The sequence below is a fragment of the Sciurus carolinensis genome, chromosome 2, assembly GCF_902686445.1.
Source record: "Sciurus carolinensis chromosome 2, mSciCar1.2, whole genome shotgun sequence".
NCBI classification, from domain to species: Eukaryota; Metazoa; Chordata; class Mammalia; order Rodentia; family Sciuridae; genus Sciurus; species Sciurus carolinensis.
Genome location: NC_062214.1, coordinates 53,525,144 through 53,540,349, shown reverse-complemented (window position 1 = coordinate 53,540,349; position 15,206 = coordinate 53,525,144). Strand labels below are relative to the sequence as shown.

Below are 15,206 nucleotides of genomic sequence, written 5' to 3'. Positions count from 1 at the left end.
AAGGAAGAGTCTACTGCTGCTCACAGTCACTTCTGCTGGATTTTTCTTCACTTTTAAAAGTTGAGTAGGGACTATTAATCTAATTATTTGAAACATTTACAAAATGGGAGACCTGTGGATGCTCCAGGGAAAGTAATGCCCTCTCCCCATTGCCATTAGCCAGTGTGTGCCCCACAGCACAACCTTGCAGCCTGCTGTAAGGCAGGTGTTATCCCAAGCTTACCCACCTCGGCCTGGGCCTCCTTCCCTTTGCTTTCCCCTACATATGAGCCTACCAGATTGCCTTGACCTGAGAACAAGGACGGACCAGTGAGGCACTGACAGGAGAGTGTCAAAAGCAGATGCTGCATGAGTCCTGTTTGCTTTCAACTTTTCTGTCTAGGATAGTATTCTTACTAGAAGGATTGGGGGTCTTCTGGAAAGAGAGAAATGAAGGTTGAAATGTATGACAAGATACTAAGGTGCACTGTGTGGCTCAGATAGGTGGTCCCTACCATGACTGAGAAAGATGTCCTCAGAAGGAAGCCACAGAGCACCAGTCCTCCCAAACCATAGCAGCTGTGGAAGGGGCTTTACAGTGGTCATCCCAATCCTAGCATTTTGGGTCAGCCTGTGGTTTTGATGCAGGTGAGACCAGGATGACCTGTGTCCCTCTCACTGAGGAGGACAAGTAGAGGTAGGGAGGGAATGTTCAGGGGATTTGCTGTAAGTCCTGGGATGCACCTGACCTCTGCTGAATGAGTACTATTGGGTACCAGGTACAGACAGTCTCAGACTTGACTAGCAGGAGACCTGTTTTCTAACCTCCAAATTTATTATGAGCAAAGACTAGGAAAGATTACCTTTACTGCCCCTGTACTGCTTGGTTTCTAAAAGGAGTCTGCCATTTACATTGTGTATTTCAGAGTTCTAGGAGAGTGAAAAGGCAGCTCTTTGTCCTTTATCAGTGACCTGCTGTCTTGCTGGCAACACTAGCAGATTAGGCCTCTTAGGTTCCTGAGGTGAAAGGCAAGAGAATAAATGGCCTCTCCAGGAGAAGGGGTCATTGAGTGGGCAGGAGCCTCACAGATCCACAGTGCTGTGATCTATGGGGAGGTGTCCACTGAGGATTAGCAAGCATGGCAGAATGGAGCAAGTGGTCAGATGGTCATGGCTATGGACACTGGAACTTCAGATTCTAGGTGTTGATTTTTTAAGTCAGATGCTTTTGAGGCCATAGGGAAGATTCTGGTGCTGCTCAAGCAGAGAACCACATAGACACTTGCCACTCTTCCTGTAACCCTCTGCCCATTGTTCCCAACTGGCTCTCTCTGGGGCAAAAATAGAAGGCACCTTGATTTTCAGCCCCACATACATGCTTCCTCACATCCTCCATTTATATTCCTCGACTTTTCTCCTTTTTATTTTTCCCCAAGACTTCCCCGTCAGGGCTCTAGGACCCATAGTCTCCTGTCCTCTCAGACACCTAAGCCTTCTTTTCTTCTAGAAATCTTGAGTATTTTCCCTTTTGTTGTTCTTCCCCCCACAGGTGCAGGATAAATGACTGCTTGTTTACCTTTCTCTGATAATGTGTGCAGCTGCAGGGCCCTTTGGCTGTTCTAAACTTTGACCTTTCTTAGCTCCTGTGATTCTTCCTTTTTCCTCCCTTGCCAGTTTTCCCTTTCCTACTCTGTACCTCCTCTCAGTCCACCTTACATTGTTGTCTGGTTAGTCTTACTAAATCATCATTTTGTCACATCACTCCCTCAATATAGAGCTCAGATTCCTTAGCCTGGTGGCCAGGATTCTGTTGTTGACCTCGGCTACTCAGTAAACAAAGCCCCGAGTGTTCCTTGATTGTTTACCATGTGCAAGCATTGTGCTGGCCCTGTGGTAGGACAACTGGGTGGTGATGATTTAATTCTCAAGGCAGTTGGTGCCAATAGCCAGAGAAGCCCAGCTTGGTGACTAGCTTGTACTGGACAAAAGGGAGGTGTGGACCTTACTGCTGAGCTGCAGAAGGTTCACCACGAGGGAGAGGCCTGTGCAGAACCATGTGCACCTGCAGCAGGCTAGTTACTAAAAGCTCCTGGTGCATGAAGACATGGCTAGGAGCTTGTGTGTATTACTCAACTAAATCTTTATGACAGCAATCTAAGGTAGTAGTGTTGTTTATAGGAGCTAAAACATATGATACTCATGAAAAGTATTTTTATATATTTATGATAAGTAAATAAGGTTTAGCTAAGGAAATACCTTTTGTTTCCATTGGCAATCAGAAGACTTAGAGAGAACTCTGTCACCCAAGCCATGTTGTTCACTCTTTATCTACTCCTTTGGGTGGGCCATGGAGCTTTGAATGGTACAGCCTATTATACCTTGGCTTGGGATCTGTCAGCTGCATTATTAGTCAGAAAGGACTAGAGAAGAAAATCCTGGAAAAAAAATATGTATTTCTTTTAAATTTTTAAATTTTTTTTTTTTTAGATATTGATGGACCTTAATTTATTCCTTTATTTATATGTGGTGCTGAGAATCAAACCCAGTGCCTCACACATGCTGGGCAAGCGCTCTACCACTGAGCCACAACTCTAGCCCCTGAATATATATATGTTTTAAAGTACTGACTGGTTGATTGCATTCAGAACCTTTTCTGCCTTCCTCAAAACCCCAAAAGAAGTGGAAGCACCAGGGGCTGGGGAGATAGCTCAGTCAGTAGAGTGCTTGCCTTGTAAGCACAAGGTCCTGGGTTTGATCCCCAGCACCCAAAAAAGAAAAAAAAAAAAAAGAAGTAGAAGCACCACAGCACAGCCTCCTCATGTCCCGTTGCCCCACCTGCACCGCCCTTCCCTACTGAGGGAATCACCAGGCCCATCTGACCTTGAGGGCATGACAGACATGGTTGCAGCCCTTGATTTTGAGGTTTCACCTGTTGGTTCTACCCAAGTTCAGTCCTGGTTGACTTCATCTTCCCCACCCAGCCTGCAAAGGGACTGAAACCCTCCCACTTCCCTTGGGGGCCCGGAGACTTTTTTCCTTTCCATATTTGAGGGCCAGGCCAAGCTTCCTCCTCTACTATAGTGGTCGGAATTCTGAGGAGGGGGAGTACTCTTTATTCGTGGGCCCAGAACCACTGAAAAAAATAGGACCTCGCAGATTGAAGTGATTGACTTTTATCTGTAGTGTAAGAGGAGGTTGTTTTTGGAGGCTAAGGAAGAATTGTTGGATTACCTGAAATTAGGTTTGGGATTGGGATCATTCTTTATCCTAATTGCTGTAGCAGTGGTAATGAATCAAAACTGAAGTGAAAAATGTTCATGGGCTTATGTTTTGAACACAAGTGTAATGATGCTTACATTCTATTTTTAGGAGTGGCAAGGAACTCACTATGCCAAAAAGAAAAATGGAGATAACATACAACAAAATGTGAAGATAATACCTGTCGTTGGACAGGGAGGGTAAGTGGGGGGTCCTTTGGTTAGCATTCCAAAATGTTTTGGGTTATTGCAAAATTTGCTTTGAATATTTAAGTTTAGAGCTTCTTACAGAACTTAAAAGCCAGTAACAAGGCCAGGTGTCACCAGAATGGTCTTCCAGGGTAGTGTTTCCTTGATGACTTTCTTATAGCTGTAGTCTGACCATGCACCTGCCGCTCAGAGACACCAGACTTTGGACAGTCTGAAGTATTTAAATCAGCATGTCAGGTGTTTTGTTTTTGTTTGTGTGTTTTTTGGGGTTTTGGCTTATTTTCAGAATTGGGGACTGAACCCAGGGGTGCTCTACCACTGAACTCTATCCCCAATCTTTTTTATTTTTTATTTCAAGACAGGGTCTAGCTGAGTTTCCAAGGCTGACTTGGTACTTACCTCAGCCTCCTGGGTAGCTGGGATTATAGGCATGTACCACCACATTCATCTAGAATGTCAGTTTTCAAAGCTGTGTGATAAGAATGCTGACTGGTAGGCTCCCTGTATTTAAAAAATTTTTATCTAATTTGATTATAGCACATGTACTATTTCTGCACAGGCCTATCAAATTAGTTAAAAATTTATGGAAATTCTTATGTAAAACAGATATGACTACAGATTGGAAATCATTATATTTTAGCAACCAAAAAAATTCAAATGGTTCATCTTGGAATATAACTGAAATAATATGGAAAGTAGAAAATTATGAATATAAACTGTGGAACTCCCAACAGAAGATATGTAACTACTAAAAATGATGATCATAGAACATTAATTATACAGATATATATATATATCATAGAACATTAATTAATTATATTATTAATTATATAATGACATGATATTATGATATCATGTCAAATGCAAAAAGTAAAATGTGAAGTCAGACCTAGTGTGTGATCAGTCATAGATAGGAAAGGAGGTGAACAGGAGAGGCTCAACTCTGGGAACTCCAGCCTTACCCACCCCCCAGGGTCCCTGCTCCTACCTAGGCCCCCTATGTTGCTAGACAGTCACTTCATCCTAACTACAGCCCTGTGAGGCTACCACCATGATTGTCTCCATTTTGCAGGTGAAGAAACTGAGACTTAGAGAGATTCATTTTCTGGCCCTGGTGTGGGCTTTCGTGTGTGGTGATGCCAGGCACAGTCCTCAGCACTGACTGCACAGCTCACATGCTTTGTCACCAGGCTGTGCTGCCAGTTAGCAGTCGCCTCAGGGAGATAGATCTGTGTGGGTTCTCTGTTCTGATTCTTTGCCCTTTTATGTCTTCTCCAATTTTTTTTTATGATAAGTGTATAGGGATTTGATTATCAAGGGGGGGAAATAAAAAAACTGAAGGAACAATAAATAAATGAGGGAAAGAGTCAGCAGCTTCTGAGCTCAGCCCTCATTGCTTTGTTTTAGAGTCTGGTTAACTGAGGTCAGTGGGAACCTTGGCCCCAGTGTGGCCTCTGGCTGTTTTCAGACTATGAGCAGATTGTCAGAAGTCAAAGAAGGGCATCAATATAAAGCGTCGTGAGATCCACAGCATGTTGGGAAACTGAAGGCTTTTGGTTGGTCAACATGCAATACATTTTTAAAACATGTGTTTTTTACTGTTTGTTGTGATGACTGGGGACAAATTTTGTTTTTACTGAACTCACTTCTTTTCTCCAGAGATACCAGAGGATGTTTGTAAATGCTCATTCATTTATTAGTGCTCTTGGCCACAAAAAAAAAAAAAAAAAAAAAAAAAAAAAATGCTCTCAAAGCATTTTTTGTGTTGTGAAAAAGAGGAGCTTTTTTCATAATGAAAAATTAACTGCATGTCCACCAAATTAATGTCAGGAAAGAAATAATGCATTATTTTGTATTTGCAGAAAAATTAGACACTATGTGTCCATTATCAGAGTGTGCAGTGGCAACAATAAGGTATGTAAGGAGAACCCTGGGGTCCCGGGCTCACCCCAGCAAGATTTCCAGGCAAATCAGAACTAATGGCTTTTAAAATTCCTTTTTAGGCTGAAAAAATACCTGAAGGTGTTCAGTCTGACATTCATACAGGTATTATACCTTATATTCTGTCTTAGGGTTTGTTGAGCTTTTGAAAAAAAAAAACAGAACCTTCCTGGTGGGACCCTATTTTTGTAGCACCATGGCATCCCCATGATGGGTTAGGAGTTCAAGGACTAAGTGCCAGCAGGCATTCTGACAGATACCTGCCAGGGGTGGTCTCAGCCTGCAGACTGGTTGACACAAACACAGGACTTACGTGAAGATGTGTTGAGTGAAGTATGATGTTATAAACCCAATCTGTGCTTTAAGAGGCAGACTGGATTGGTGTCACACCCAGAACTTTGGAAGGGACATCTTCACCTGACCTCACACAGTCCCCCCCCAGCCCATAGGAGGGTCACTGGGCCTTTCAGATTTGCTTCATCTACTGTCTCCACCCACTCCTGGGACACCGTGTGATCATCCCCACATCCGTGTTGCTACAAATGCTTCTCCCTGGCCTGGAGTCACCTGTTTTCTTCAGACGTTTCATGAAGTCAGCAAGCCCCTTCCTGCTCTGTTCTCACAGATGGGGGCAGGGGCGAGTGGCTGTCCATCAGGTGCTTGTGTGGACACTGCACCACCCCACCAAGCCCAAGCACTGTGCTTTGGTTGCAGCTAATCTAAGGGCCCCCAGGGAGAAGACCACCTTCCATCCCTTTGCTGTTAGTGATGTGCTTTCTACAGCACCCCGAGAATTTATTCATGCATTCTAGGAGTGTTTACTATGTGCTTTTCTGAGCACTCACTGTTCCAAGACACTGTACTAAGTGCTTTATGTGTGGTTTATTTAACTGAGTCCACGGAGTAACCCAAGGAGGTAGCAGTTGATAGATGAAGTTCCCTTTTCACAGGTAAGAAAATGGACAGGCTAAATAATTTGCCCAAGGATATTCATGTAGGAGGTGGCAGGGGTGAATCTTGACTCCGGAATGACTGACTCCAAACCTCTGAAGCACATGCAGAGACAGTTGTTATAGGGGCCTCAAGATCACACAGCTTTCATCTGAAGAGACACATGGGAAGTGATCAGCAGGGATGGGAAGGGGCCAGTGGAACCAAGGTGGTTCACAGAAAGAGAGGATGTTCCAGATTGAGAGAGACAGATTTGAATGAGAATACGGGTGTGGAAGGAAAAGCATTACAGCAATAAAAACAGGCACAGAAGAGGGAAAGTACAGGGTGTGTTCTAGAAAAACCAAGTACTAAATGTAGACTAGTATAAAGGGGCAATGGGGAAAAAGGAATGTGGATCAATTGCGATCTTAAACGCTAAGCAGGAAGTTAGCTCTTCATCTGTAGGCAGCAGCAGACTGAGGATGTTCAAGCAGGGGTGTGCTCAGAAAACACGTGAACTCTAAGAAGTTTTTAGATTGTGCCTGTAACACAATTCACATGGAAGGAGGGACAGAATCACTGTGGCTGAGAGGAGAGAAAACATTGGCAAGGAATAATGACGTGATGGCAGTAGGTAGAGAGAGGAGTGACCACATCTGAGGCTGCTGTGGAACCAGGGAGCAGTTGAGAAGACCTGGCTCAGCCTGGAGACTTAGGATGTGGTGACAGGACTGGGAAGTGAATGTGGAATGCTTTACGTGTGAGTGGGCAGCTAGGTGGGTGTGTTTATTCACTTCTCTGTTTATTCACTGTACAAATTTCTTTGAGCAGCTACCTGCTGGCCACTGGTTCCTATACTCTGCAAAAGAGGTGGGGGTTAGAGGTGCAGATGTTTCAGACCAGCAAAAGCATTAGCAAGAAACAGCCGTGGAACAGATGAGATGGAACCCAGGGCTGGTAAAGGGGAGTGGAAACTTTGAGGTTACTGTGGAAGAGAATGACAGGAAAAGGAGCAGAGGGAGGGGTGAGGCAGCATCCTGGAGACCACCTGCCTCAGAGGAGGAGGAAGCCGTGCCCAGAGGGGTGGAGGAGGGAGTGTGCAGGGAGAAGGGAAGAGTGGTGAGGGCTGGACAGCAGGGAGCAGGAAGCCAGAGATGCAGGCTTTTGTGTTCAGGAGCTCATGTGACCAGTACAAGTGCAGTTTCAGGAGAAGAACAAGTACAGAAGCCAAACTGCAGGGGACTGAGTAGTCAGAGCAAAAATGACACATGCGATATGGCAAGAATCCTACACTGCAGGCTTACAGGGCGTTCCTCATGTTTTTTTGTCTGTTTGTTTGTTTGTTTTAATTCTTCAGAATAGCCCTGTGAAGTGGGCATGGCTGTCATTAACACTATTACAGAAGAAGAAACTGAAGCTCAGAATTCTAAGTTCAGTGACAGCCCAGAGTTGAGCAGCCAGGAAGTGACAGAGCTGGCAGAGTCAGGGACACTGTTGCAGGAAATGTTGGGCTAGGGAAGAATCCCCCCACCCCCCCTAAAAAAAGCGCTGCTCTGGCATGTCATTTGGTTATTTCACTTGAGTAGCACTCACTTAGGCATTAGGAGTCTTACCCATCACCCAGTTGAGCCACCTTCCTGTCCCCCTTGGCAGCATAACCAGCTTTGTTTGAAGGTCCTAGCTGGTTGGCCTTGGCAGGGCAGGTAAAGATCTTGTGAACCAGGTAAGCTTTTCAGTTAGATACAACAAAAATTAATTCTTAAATAGAAATGGAGTTTATTGGAAGGAGATAGAGTAGCTTTCAGACTGGACAGGATAGTTTAGCCAGTTTTGGAAAGGGGGTGGGAACAAGGGAAACTGGTCAACTGTCCCCACTGTCCTGGGCATACCATAGGAGCAGCATGGTTGCACACCACTGGCTCTGGTGAGGTGTGGGATGGGTGTTGCTGCCACCACTGTGGGCAGAATGGTTTCTTGACTCCCTTGCTTCCCTCACTCCAGTGCAGACTGGGAGAAAGAACTCACTTGACTGGTTTAGGCCACCTGCTTCTCCATCACTTCCTTGGCATGGATCTAGGGAGCCTCCAGCTCCTCCCTTCTGTGGCGGGAGCTTTGGAAGCCCCAGACATGGGAAAGAAGGCTGAGTCTGGGTGTCCAGAGAAGTAAGAAAACCCCAGAACACCCCGCTTCCCCTCGTCTGAGTGTTGCTTCCATATGACACTGTCTCACTGGTGGTCTCATAACAATGGCCTATTCTCTGATCCTGGATTTGTTCTGGGTCAGGCCCCCACCCTGGCTTTAGGGGGACAGAAATGAACACAGGGTTCACTGCCTGATGGAAGATTGAAATAGTCTGAACACACTTTACCTTGTAATACCGCCCTGGGGGGAGATGGGGGCACTTCCAGCAATGATGATGGTTGAGCAGGTGTCTGGAAGAGAAGTGTGGGTCAGCCATAGGACAGTCGGCAGAGGGGGAGCATATGCACAAAGGCACAGAGTCAGGTGAGGGTGTGAGTCAGTTTGGGGAAGCCGGGGGGAAGGCTGAGTCTTCACAAACAGATAAGTTAAAGGGGTCAGGTCTTAGAAAGTGTGATGGTATAGACCAAAGGCAAAGAAACAGTGGAGTGACAGGTTGAGGAGCTCCTTGGGGTACTCAGGGGGCCTTGGGACCTGGCATACTGTAAGGGAGAGAGAAAAGATTTGAGGATGACACCAAGACTTGCAGCTTGACCCGTGGATAACACCGATTAAAATAAGAAGTGAAAATAAGACAGTCATGAGAAAGAGCAGGTTTGCACAGGGAGAGGATAGTAGGTTTAGGTTTGAACTTATTACATCTGAAGTCCTGTAGCATTCCAGTGAAGGTGTCTCGTGGCATTTGGTGATAGGCAAAACTCCAGGCCCTGGGCCAGCTCTCCTAAAGAGAGGGGAAGTGAGGCAGGAAAACCAAGTGCTAGGAGTGGCACCTGGCAACAATAGACATTTAAGGGATGGGCAAGATGTGGAATTCATTCACTCAGCCAGCATCTGTCTGCTTGGGAGGTACCTGCATGGTAGCTGAGGGGTGAGATTCACAGTAAGCAAACAGTACGTCAGGTGGTGCTAAGTTCTATGCAAAAAAATGAAGCAGCACATGAGGAGGTGAACAAGGGCTGCTAGTAACCAGGCAAGCTCTGGTTCTGGTGGCATGGAGTGGGGCCCAGGCCTCAGCATGTAGGTCTTATCAAATGTTGCAGGGTTGGGATCATTGCTCTCAGTCCCACAGATCACTGGAGGCTTGGAAACTCATCCTTTAGGGAAAGTGAGCCTGCTCAGGAAGAGCAGGCAGTCAGCGTTCACCAGTGCTGTAGAGAGACTAGCGAGGACAGGGTGGCAGATGGCTGTGCAACTGTGTCCACAGGTGGTCCTGATGCAGAGCAGCATTCCACATGTGCCTGCACTCTCTCCCATCCCCCACTGCTTTTCCAGGGTTTCCTGGATTTACGCAGGGGGTCAAAAACATGCTGCTGATGTTTCTGTACTGAAAAGATGGGCAGAATTTAACCAATTAAGTCCCAGGTTTCCAATTCTGCAAATATTTAGATGAAGTTGGCAGAGGTGCATTAAAATAGGTTGGAAATCATAATCTAGAGTTCATGTCTTTTATATATTTTTCATATGTATATGAAGTATATCTTAAAATGCTCTAATAATTCACCTGTTACTTTTCTCAAAAGAATAGAATTTAAAACACAGTATTTATTTCAAAAGTTACCAAGCAGTATATTTATTGCTCAGTTTGAGTTTTTATACATGTCCCACACCTGGTATGATGGGACTTACCAGGTTAAGGATCCCATTTTACAGAACAGGAAACCAGGAGCAGGGAGGTGAAGTGGCGGGTGGTGCTGGGCCGAGAGCACAGCTGTAGAGTCCTCTTCAGTGTTCTCTCCACTGACAGGCCTGGTACTTCAGGTGGGTCTGGATTTGTTGAGCACTAAGCATGTGACCCTTCAGGAGCCCGCAGTCATAGGAATCAAAGGTCACATTCCTCATTTATCCCCTGGTGTTCAACTTCTAAGACCCAGGCATTGGGTCAACAGAGTTGAGGTGTATATGGCCCATCTCCATCCATGGGGTGAAAATTGCTTAAGAAGCATTTATACCATGCTACAGGGACTCAGAGGGGAGCAGCAATCCTAGTAGGGCTGTTGGAAGCAGAAGGATTTAGTATTTACATAATGTAACTTTAAAATGTCTTAGTGGAAATCAAATTTGCCTCCACTTCTTCCACTCTTGCCCACCTGTGATACAACATTGCTTTTTGCTTCTCTCCAGCCTCGCTCTGCTCTGTCAGCACAAGCAGTTTCTTCCTCCTCTTGGCTATTGGTACAAGGCACAGATCATCTACCTCCTCTCTGTCCCCATTCCCAGAGGAGAATCTGCCACTTCCCCTCTGGGCTCCTCCTTCCTTCAGAATCGTTACTCTAACTCTTGTTTTACCTGCCCTTGCTCTCCACCAGGCCATCCCCTTTTGAGGACATGGACTACATCTTATTCGTCTCCACATTCCTAGTGCCGGGTGTGTTAGCTTTCCCTCATTATAACAAAATACCTGAGAAAATTAATTTATGACCTGAAGCCCTCCCACTAGGCCCTAGTTCTTAAAACTTCCACCACTTCCCAGTAGTGCCACCCTGGGACCAAGCCTTTAGACACATGCGCCCTTGGAGGACATTGAAAATCCAAATTATAACACCAGTCTTAGGACCTGACACAGGATGGGTGCCCAGTAAATATTTGTGAATGGTTAAAAGGGAACAGAACATCCTTGTGATAAGCTCACAGCCCAGTCTTGGTAGACAGTTGTGTGGACACACGTCATCATGAAGCTCAAGAGATGTGGGACGGCATGTGGTTGAGAGGAGGTGCCCTTTGAAGGAGTGGCATCTAGGGAGGGTACAGTGTCATCACAGACAGGAAGAGCAGTTGTCAAGGCTTCTCCAGAGATGGGACAAAGCACATACCATAAAGACCAGTGCGAGGGAGAGGGAGGCCTTTGCAGGCAGATTGTGCCTTGAAGCCATTCTGTAATCTCTGAGGTACTGGAGGATTTCATAGAATTGGCACTTTCATTTAACAGCACTCTTATTTGTGTACAGAATATGTAGGATTTGACAAAGCAAGTGCATGTTTATTGAGCATCTGTTAGTATGTGCTAGCGTAGTGCTGGCCACCTAGGGAACACTGTCCCTGTTCTTAGGTTGTTCACAATTGACAAGGAAGACAGTACAGCCAGACATCTCCCTGCACTGCTAGGGTGGTATGGGAAGGTTTCCCATAGCTTATGGTTCCTGAACTGCCTCTTCACAGAGGACCAGAATTGGGGAAGAGGTTCATTCCCAAGCAAGCAGTTTGCACCAAGGTTTGTGAGATGATGGTTTTAGAGAGGAGTTCCAGATCTTGTGGAACTCTTGGTGCCACACTGAGGAGTTTGAATCTTATCCTAAATATTGGTGAGCCATTGAGTCCAGTCTTGCTGTGCTGCCAGTAGAGAATGGACCAAAGGGGGAAAGGTTAGGGCTGTGGAAGACACTTGTTACTACGACCAGTGTCTGAGCTAGGACAGAGATGGAGCATGGGTAGAGAAAGAGGTATTTAGGAGGTGGAGTCCATGAATTTGATTGACCAGTTGAAGGAAAGAAGGGGGAAAAGTGATGGATGACTTGCCTCTACCTTAAACAAAAGTTAGATGCTGTTCAATGACCTGGGATAAAGAGCAGATTCAGAAAAAGTGATAGTCCATTGCAGTACCTGAAGAGCATTCAAATGGAAGTGACTGACATCAATAAGATGTAATTCTGGACCTCAGGGGAGGGGCCAGGGGAGACAGATAATATGGGAATTGATTAAAGCTATAGGAAGGAGTTAGATCTTCCAAGAAGTGTTTCTTGAGAAGAGAAGAAGGGCTAATGCAAGAACCTTTGGAAAGTAACCTTAGGAAATAGCAGAGGGCCAAAAAAAGGAATAAAGGAGGAATCAGTTAAGAGGTAGAAGGAAAACCAGGAGAGTGTGGATTTCACAGACAGGACTGTCTAAGGGGGATCAGTTGTGTCTGGTCAGGTTAAGAACTGAATTATGGCCTTCAGAGTAAGTAGGTCATTGGTGATCTGGACAAGTTACCATACGTGCCCAGAGAGAAGAGAATCAGGCTTACGTTCAATTGGGGAGCAAAGAGCAGGTGAGCAATTTCTTGATGGTGCAGGAGGACTAAGGGCTTTCACCGGGATCTTGTCTGTGAGTAGGGGATTGAAGGGGTCCAGATGAGGATGCCAAGTGAGACAAAGAAGCCCCTCCATGGGCATGAGGAGAGCCAACCCAGAGTTCCTGCCCAGCCATATGAACCTTTGCAGCTGGGTACCATTTCCTCATCTGTGAAGTGGAGATATGAGGGTGACCAGGAAGGCTCCAGCACCACATGGGGTACCAGCAAGTGCACAGAGGAGGGACAGGAAGGATGGAAAAGCTTGCCTTGTCAGGGACTAGCACCGAGTCAGCACTGGAGAGAAGTCAAAGACAATCTCATTTGGAGCCTAGGAGAACTGTAATGCCTCTCACAAAAAAGTGGGGGAGTCAGAGAAAGGTAAATTGTCTTCAAAACACAGACCAAACAGCATTCTCCACAATGCCCTAGGAAAGAGAACATTCATAGGGATATTTTAGAGCTTATATTGTAGAGAAAAGATATTTTTTTCCTCCCTTAGGGCAAGGGTGAATGGGAATCAAACTTTTCCCACTGCCCCCCCCCCCCTTTTTAACAAATATATGGAAATATAATAGAAATTCTCATTTCTGCCAGTTGTTACTTTATATCTTGAGACTGCAAAGCTTTTGTTCATGAGTGCCCCCAGTGGGACATTTTGAGAACGTCCCCACCCTCTCAAGACTAGGTTTTTCATTTTTCTCTATGCTGTGCTGATTTGGGGGGAATCTCAAATGGTGTTCTAGTTCTTAAATTTGATGTTGTAAAAAAAATTCAGCTTTATTTCCTTTGCTAATACATGTTAACATCTCTGTGAAAAGACGATTTATAATCTAATTGTTTCCACAGATAATCAGACAGGCAAACATAAAGACAGGAGGAAAAGCTCACTGGACGTCAAATCTGTTGCCTCTCGAAGTGAAGGTGAGTGACAAAGATGAGAGAAGAAAATAGGATCAGGCCCAGCCTGCCCTCCCAGTCTTATTACCTGATCACCTTGCACTCAGCTTCCACAGAAGGGGTCCATCCCCTCCCACACCCCTACCGGTGGGCTCCATTTCAAGCTTTTAATGGAGTAGGGGAATAAGGAAAAAGAAAAGAAACATTTACTACACATTCTATATTGGTTTTCTAAACTACAACAGCAGATGTCAGTTAATCTCTTGTATTTACATAAGTGACACTTAGTAACTCCAGGGTTCCCTTTGAACTTTCAGTTTGCCATGGAAGCTTACCTTTGGGGAACAGGTGAACTCGATTTGGAGATTGTGAAAGACTCTCATTAAGCAAATATTATTTATGTTCTAAATGAACTATAATTTTTAAAAGGTCATGGAGATGCATTGCCTGAATGATCTGGTGTTTTTAATGTAATGAAACATTACATTAAAATTTACTTTGTTCATAAAGAGTGAGGAGGCAAATATGGCTGACTGCTAGCTATGTACATTCTTTGGCCCAAAGACAAATAGGGAAGGAGATAGGGCTAGTTGTTACTTATTCAAAAGACAAACCAAGTCAAGGCGATAGCTAGGATTATATCTGCCCTCATGTCTCCCATAGGTTTGTTGCACAGCTCAGATGACATGCTGAGGGTTGCTTGCACTGGGAAGACTGTACAAATTACTCCCCTGCTGCTGAGGGCAGGGTTGGGGCCAGCTAGGAAGCAGTGTGGTGCTGTGGGGAGGAGCATGGGCTTAGGCATCAGAATGACCTTGGTTCAGTCCCAGATTCATCTCAAGAGTGGACTTCTATGCATGGTTCCACTGCTATACCTGTATCTTAAGGATGATGGTACTGTCCAAGGACTGAAATAGTGGTGCCTGGGAATAGAGGGGAGGGGCTCAGGGTCAGCTGCCATCATCATCTTCATTGTGGCTATCATCATGATATTCCCATGATTCTCTGTGGTCCTGGGGCAGTGCAGAGCAGAACTGAGGCCACCTCCATAGTCACCACTCTGTCACTTCTGACCCTTGAAGGCTTTTGGGAAGTAGCACTTAGCCTGACAGTGGGTGTTCAGAGGTACATGGGACTCTGAATCTGTTTTTCCTGCCTATCCATTGCCCAGGCCTTTCCCACCTCCAAGGAGCCGTGTCTTGACAGGAGCAACACAAATTAACTTTAGAGCCTCATTTAAGTTTTTTACCTAATCAGCCTAGATTAAGCCCAACAGCATCAAAGGGTCCTACAAAAATTTAACCAGAAATTCTTTTATTTCAGTTAACAGTGAGTTGAATATTGTTCCTGACATAATTAAAACAAAGAGCCTGTGTGGCATTGTCTTCCAGAATATTTTTACTCCTGGAGAGCAGCAATCAGAAAAATTATAAAGCCTATTGTTATAGATACAAAAAAAGGGGTTGTTTGGCCTTGATGTGCTAGATTGTTTTCTCTCTGGCCTGTGACATCAGTAGTTCAATCCATGGGGACATATGTGCATCCTAGTGCCTAGAACTGCAGGAAGCAGAGTGGGCTGTGCCAGAATGCAGGGTTGTTGGGATAGGAAGGAAGCTCCACAACCCTGCAGCTCTAGTTGTGTCCCTTGCTACCCCTGTTATGCAGCTGAGCACACCGAGCACACCGAGGCCTGGGGAGGGAGGGAGGTCACAGATCCCTGGGCTGTCAAATGCCCAAGGCTA

At 45.4% G+C, this 15,206-nt stretch overlaps 1 protein-coding gene across 4 annotated transcripts in view; it reads left to right on the top strand.

Moving 5' to 3' along the window:
* Pde8a (phosphodiesterase 8A) overlaps positions 1-15,206 on the top strand; it is a 143,870-nt gene that overhangs the window by 110,165 nt on the left and 18,499 nt on the right. For all 4 annotated transcript variants that reach the window (XM_047537465.1, XM_047537461.1, XM_047537468.1 and 1 more), the window contains 4 exons: positions 3,349-3,437; positions 5,309-5,360; positions 5,450-5,492; positions 13,414-13,488. In XM_047537465.1, coding sequence (XP_047393421.1) covers positions 3,349-3,437; positions 5,309-5,360; positions 5,450-5,492; positions 13,414-13,488 — 259 coding nt within the window. The remainder of the gene's footprint in view (positions 1-3,348; positions 3,438-5,308; positions 5,361-5,449; positions 5,493-13,413; positions 13,489-15,206) is intronic.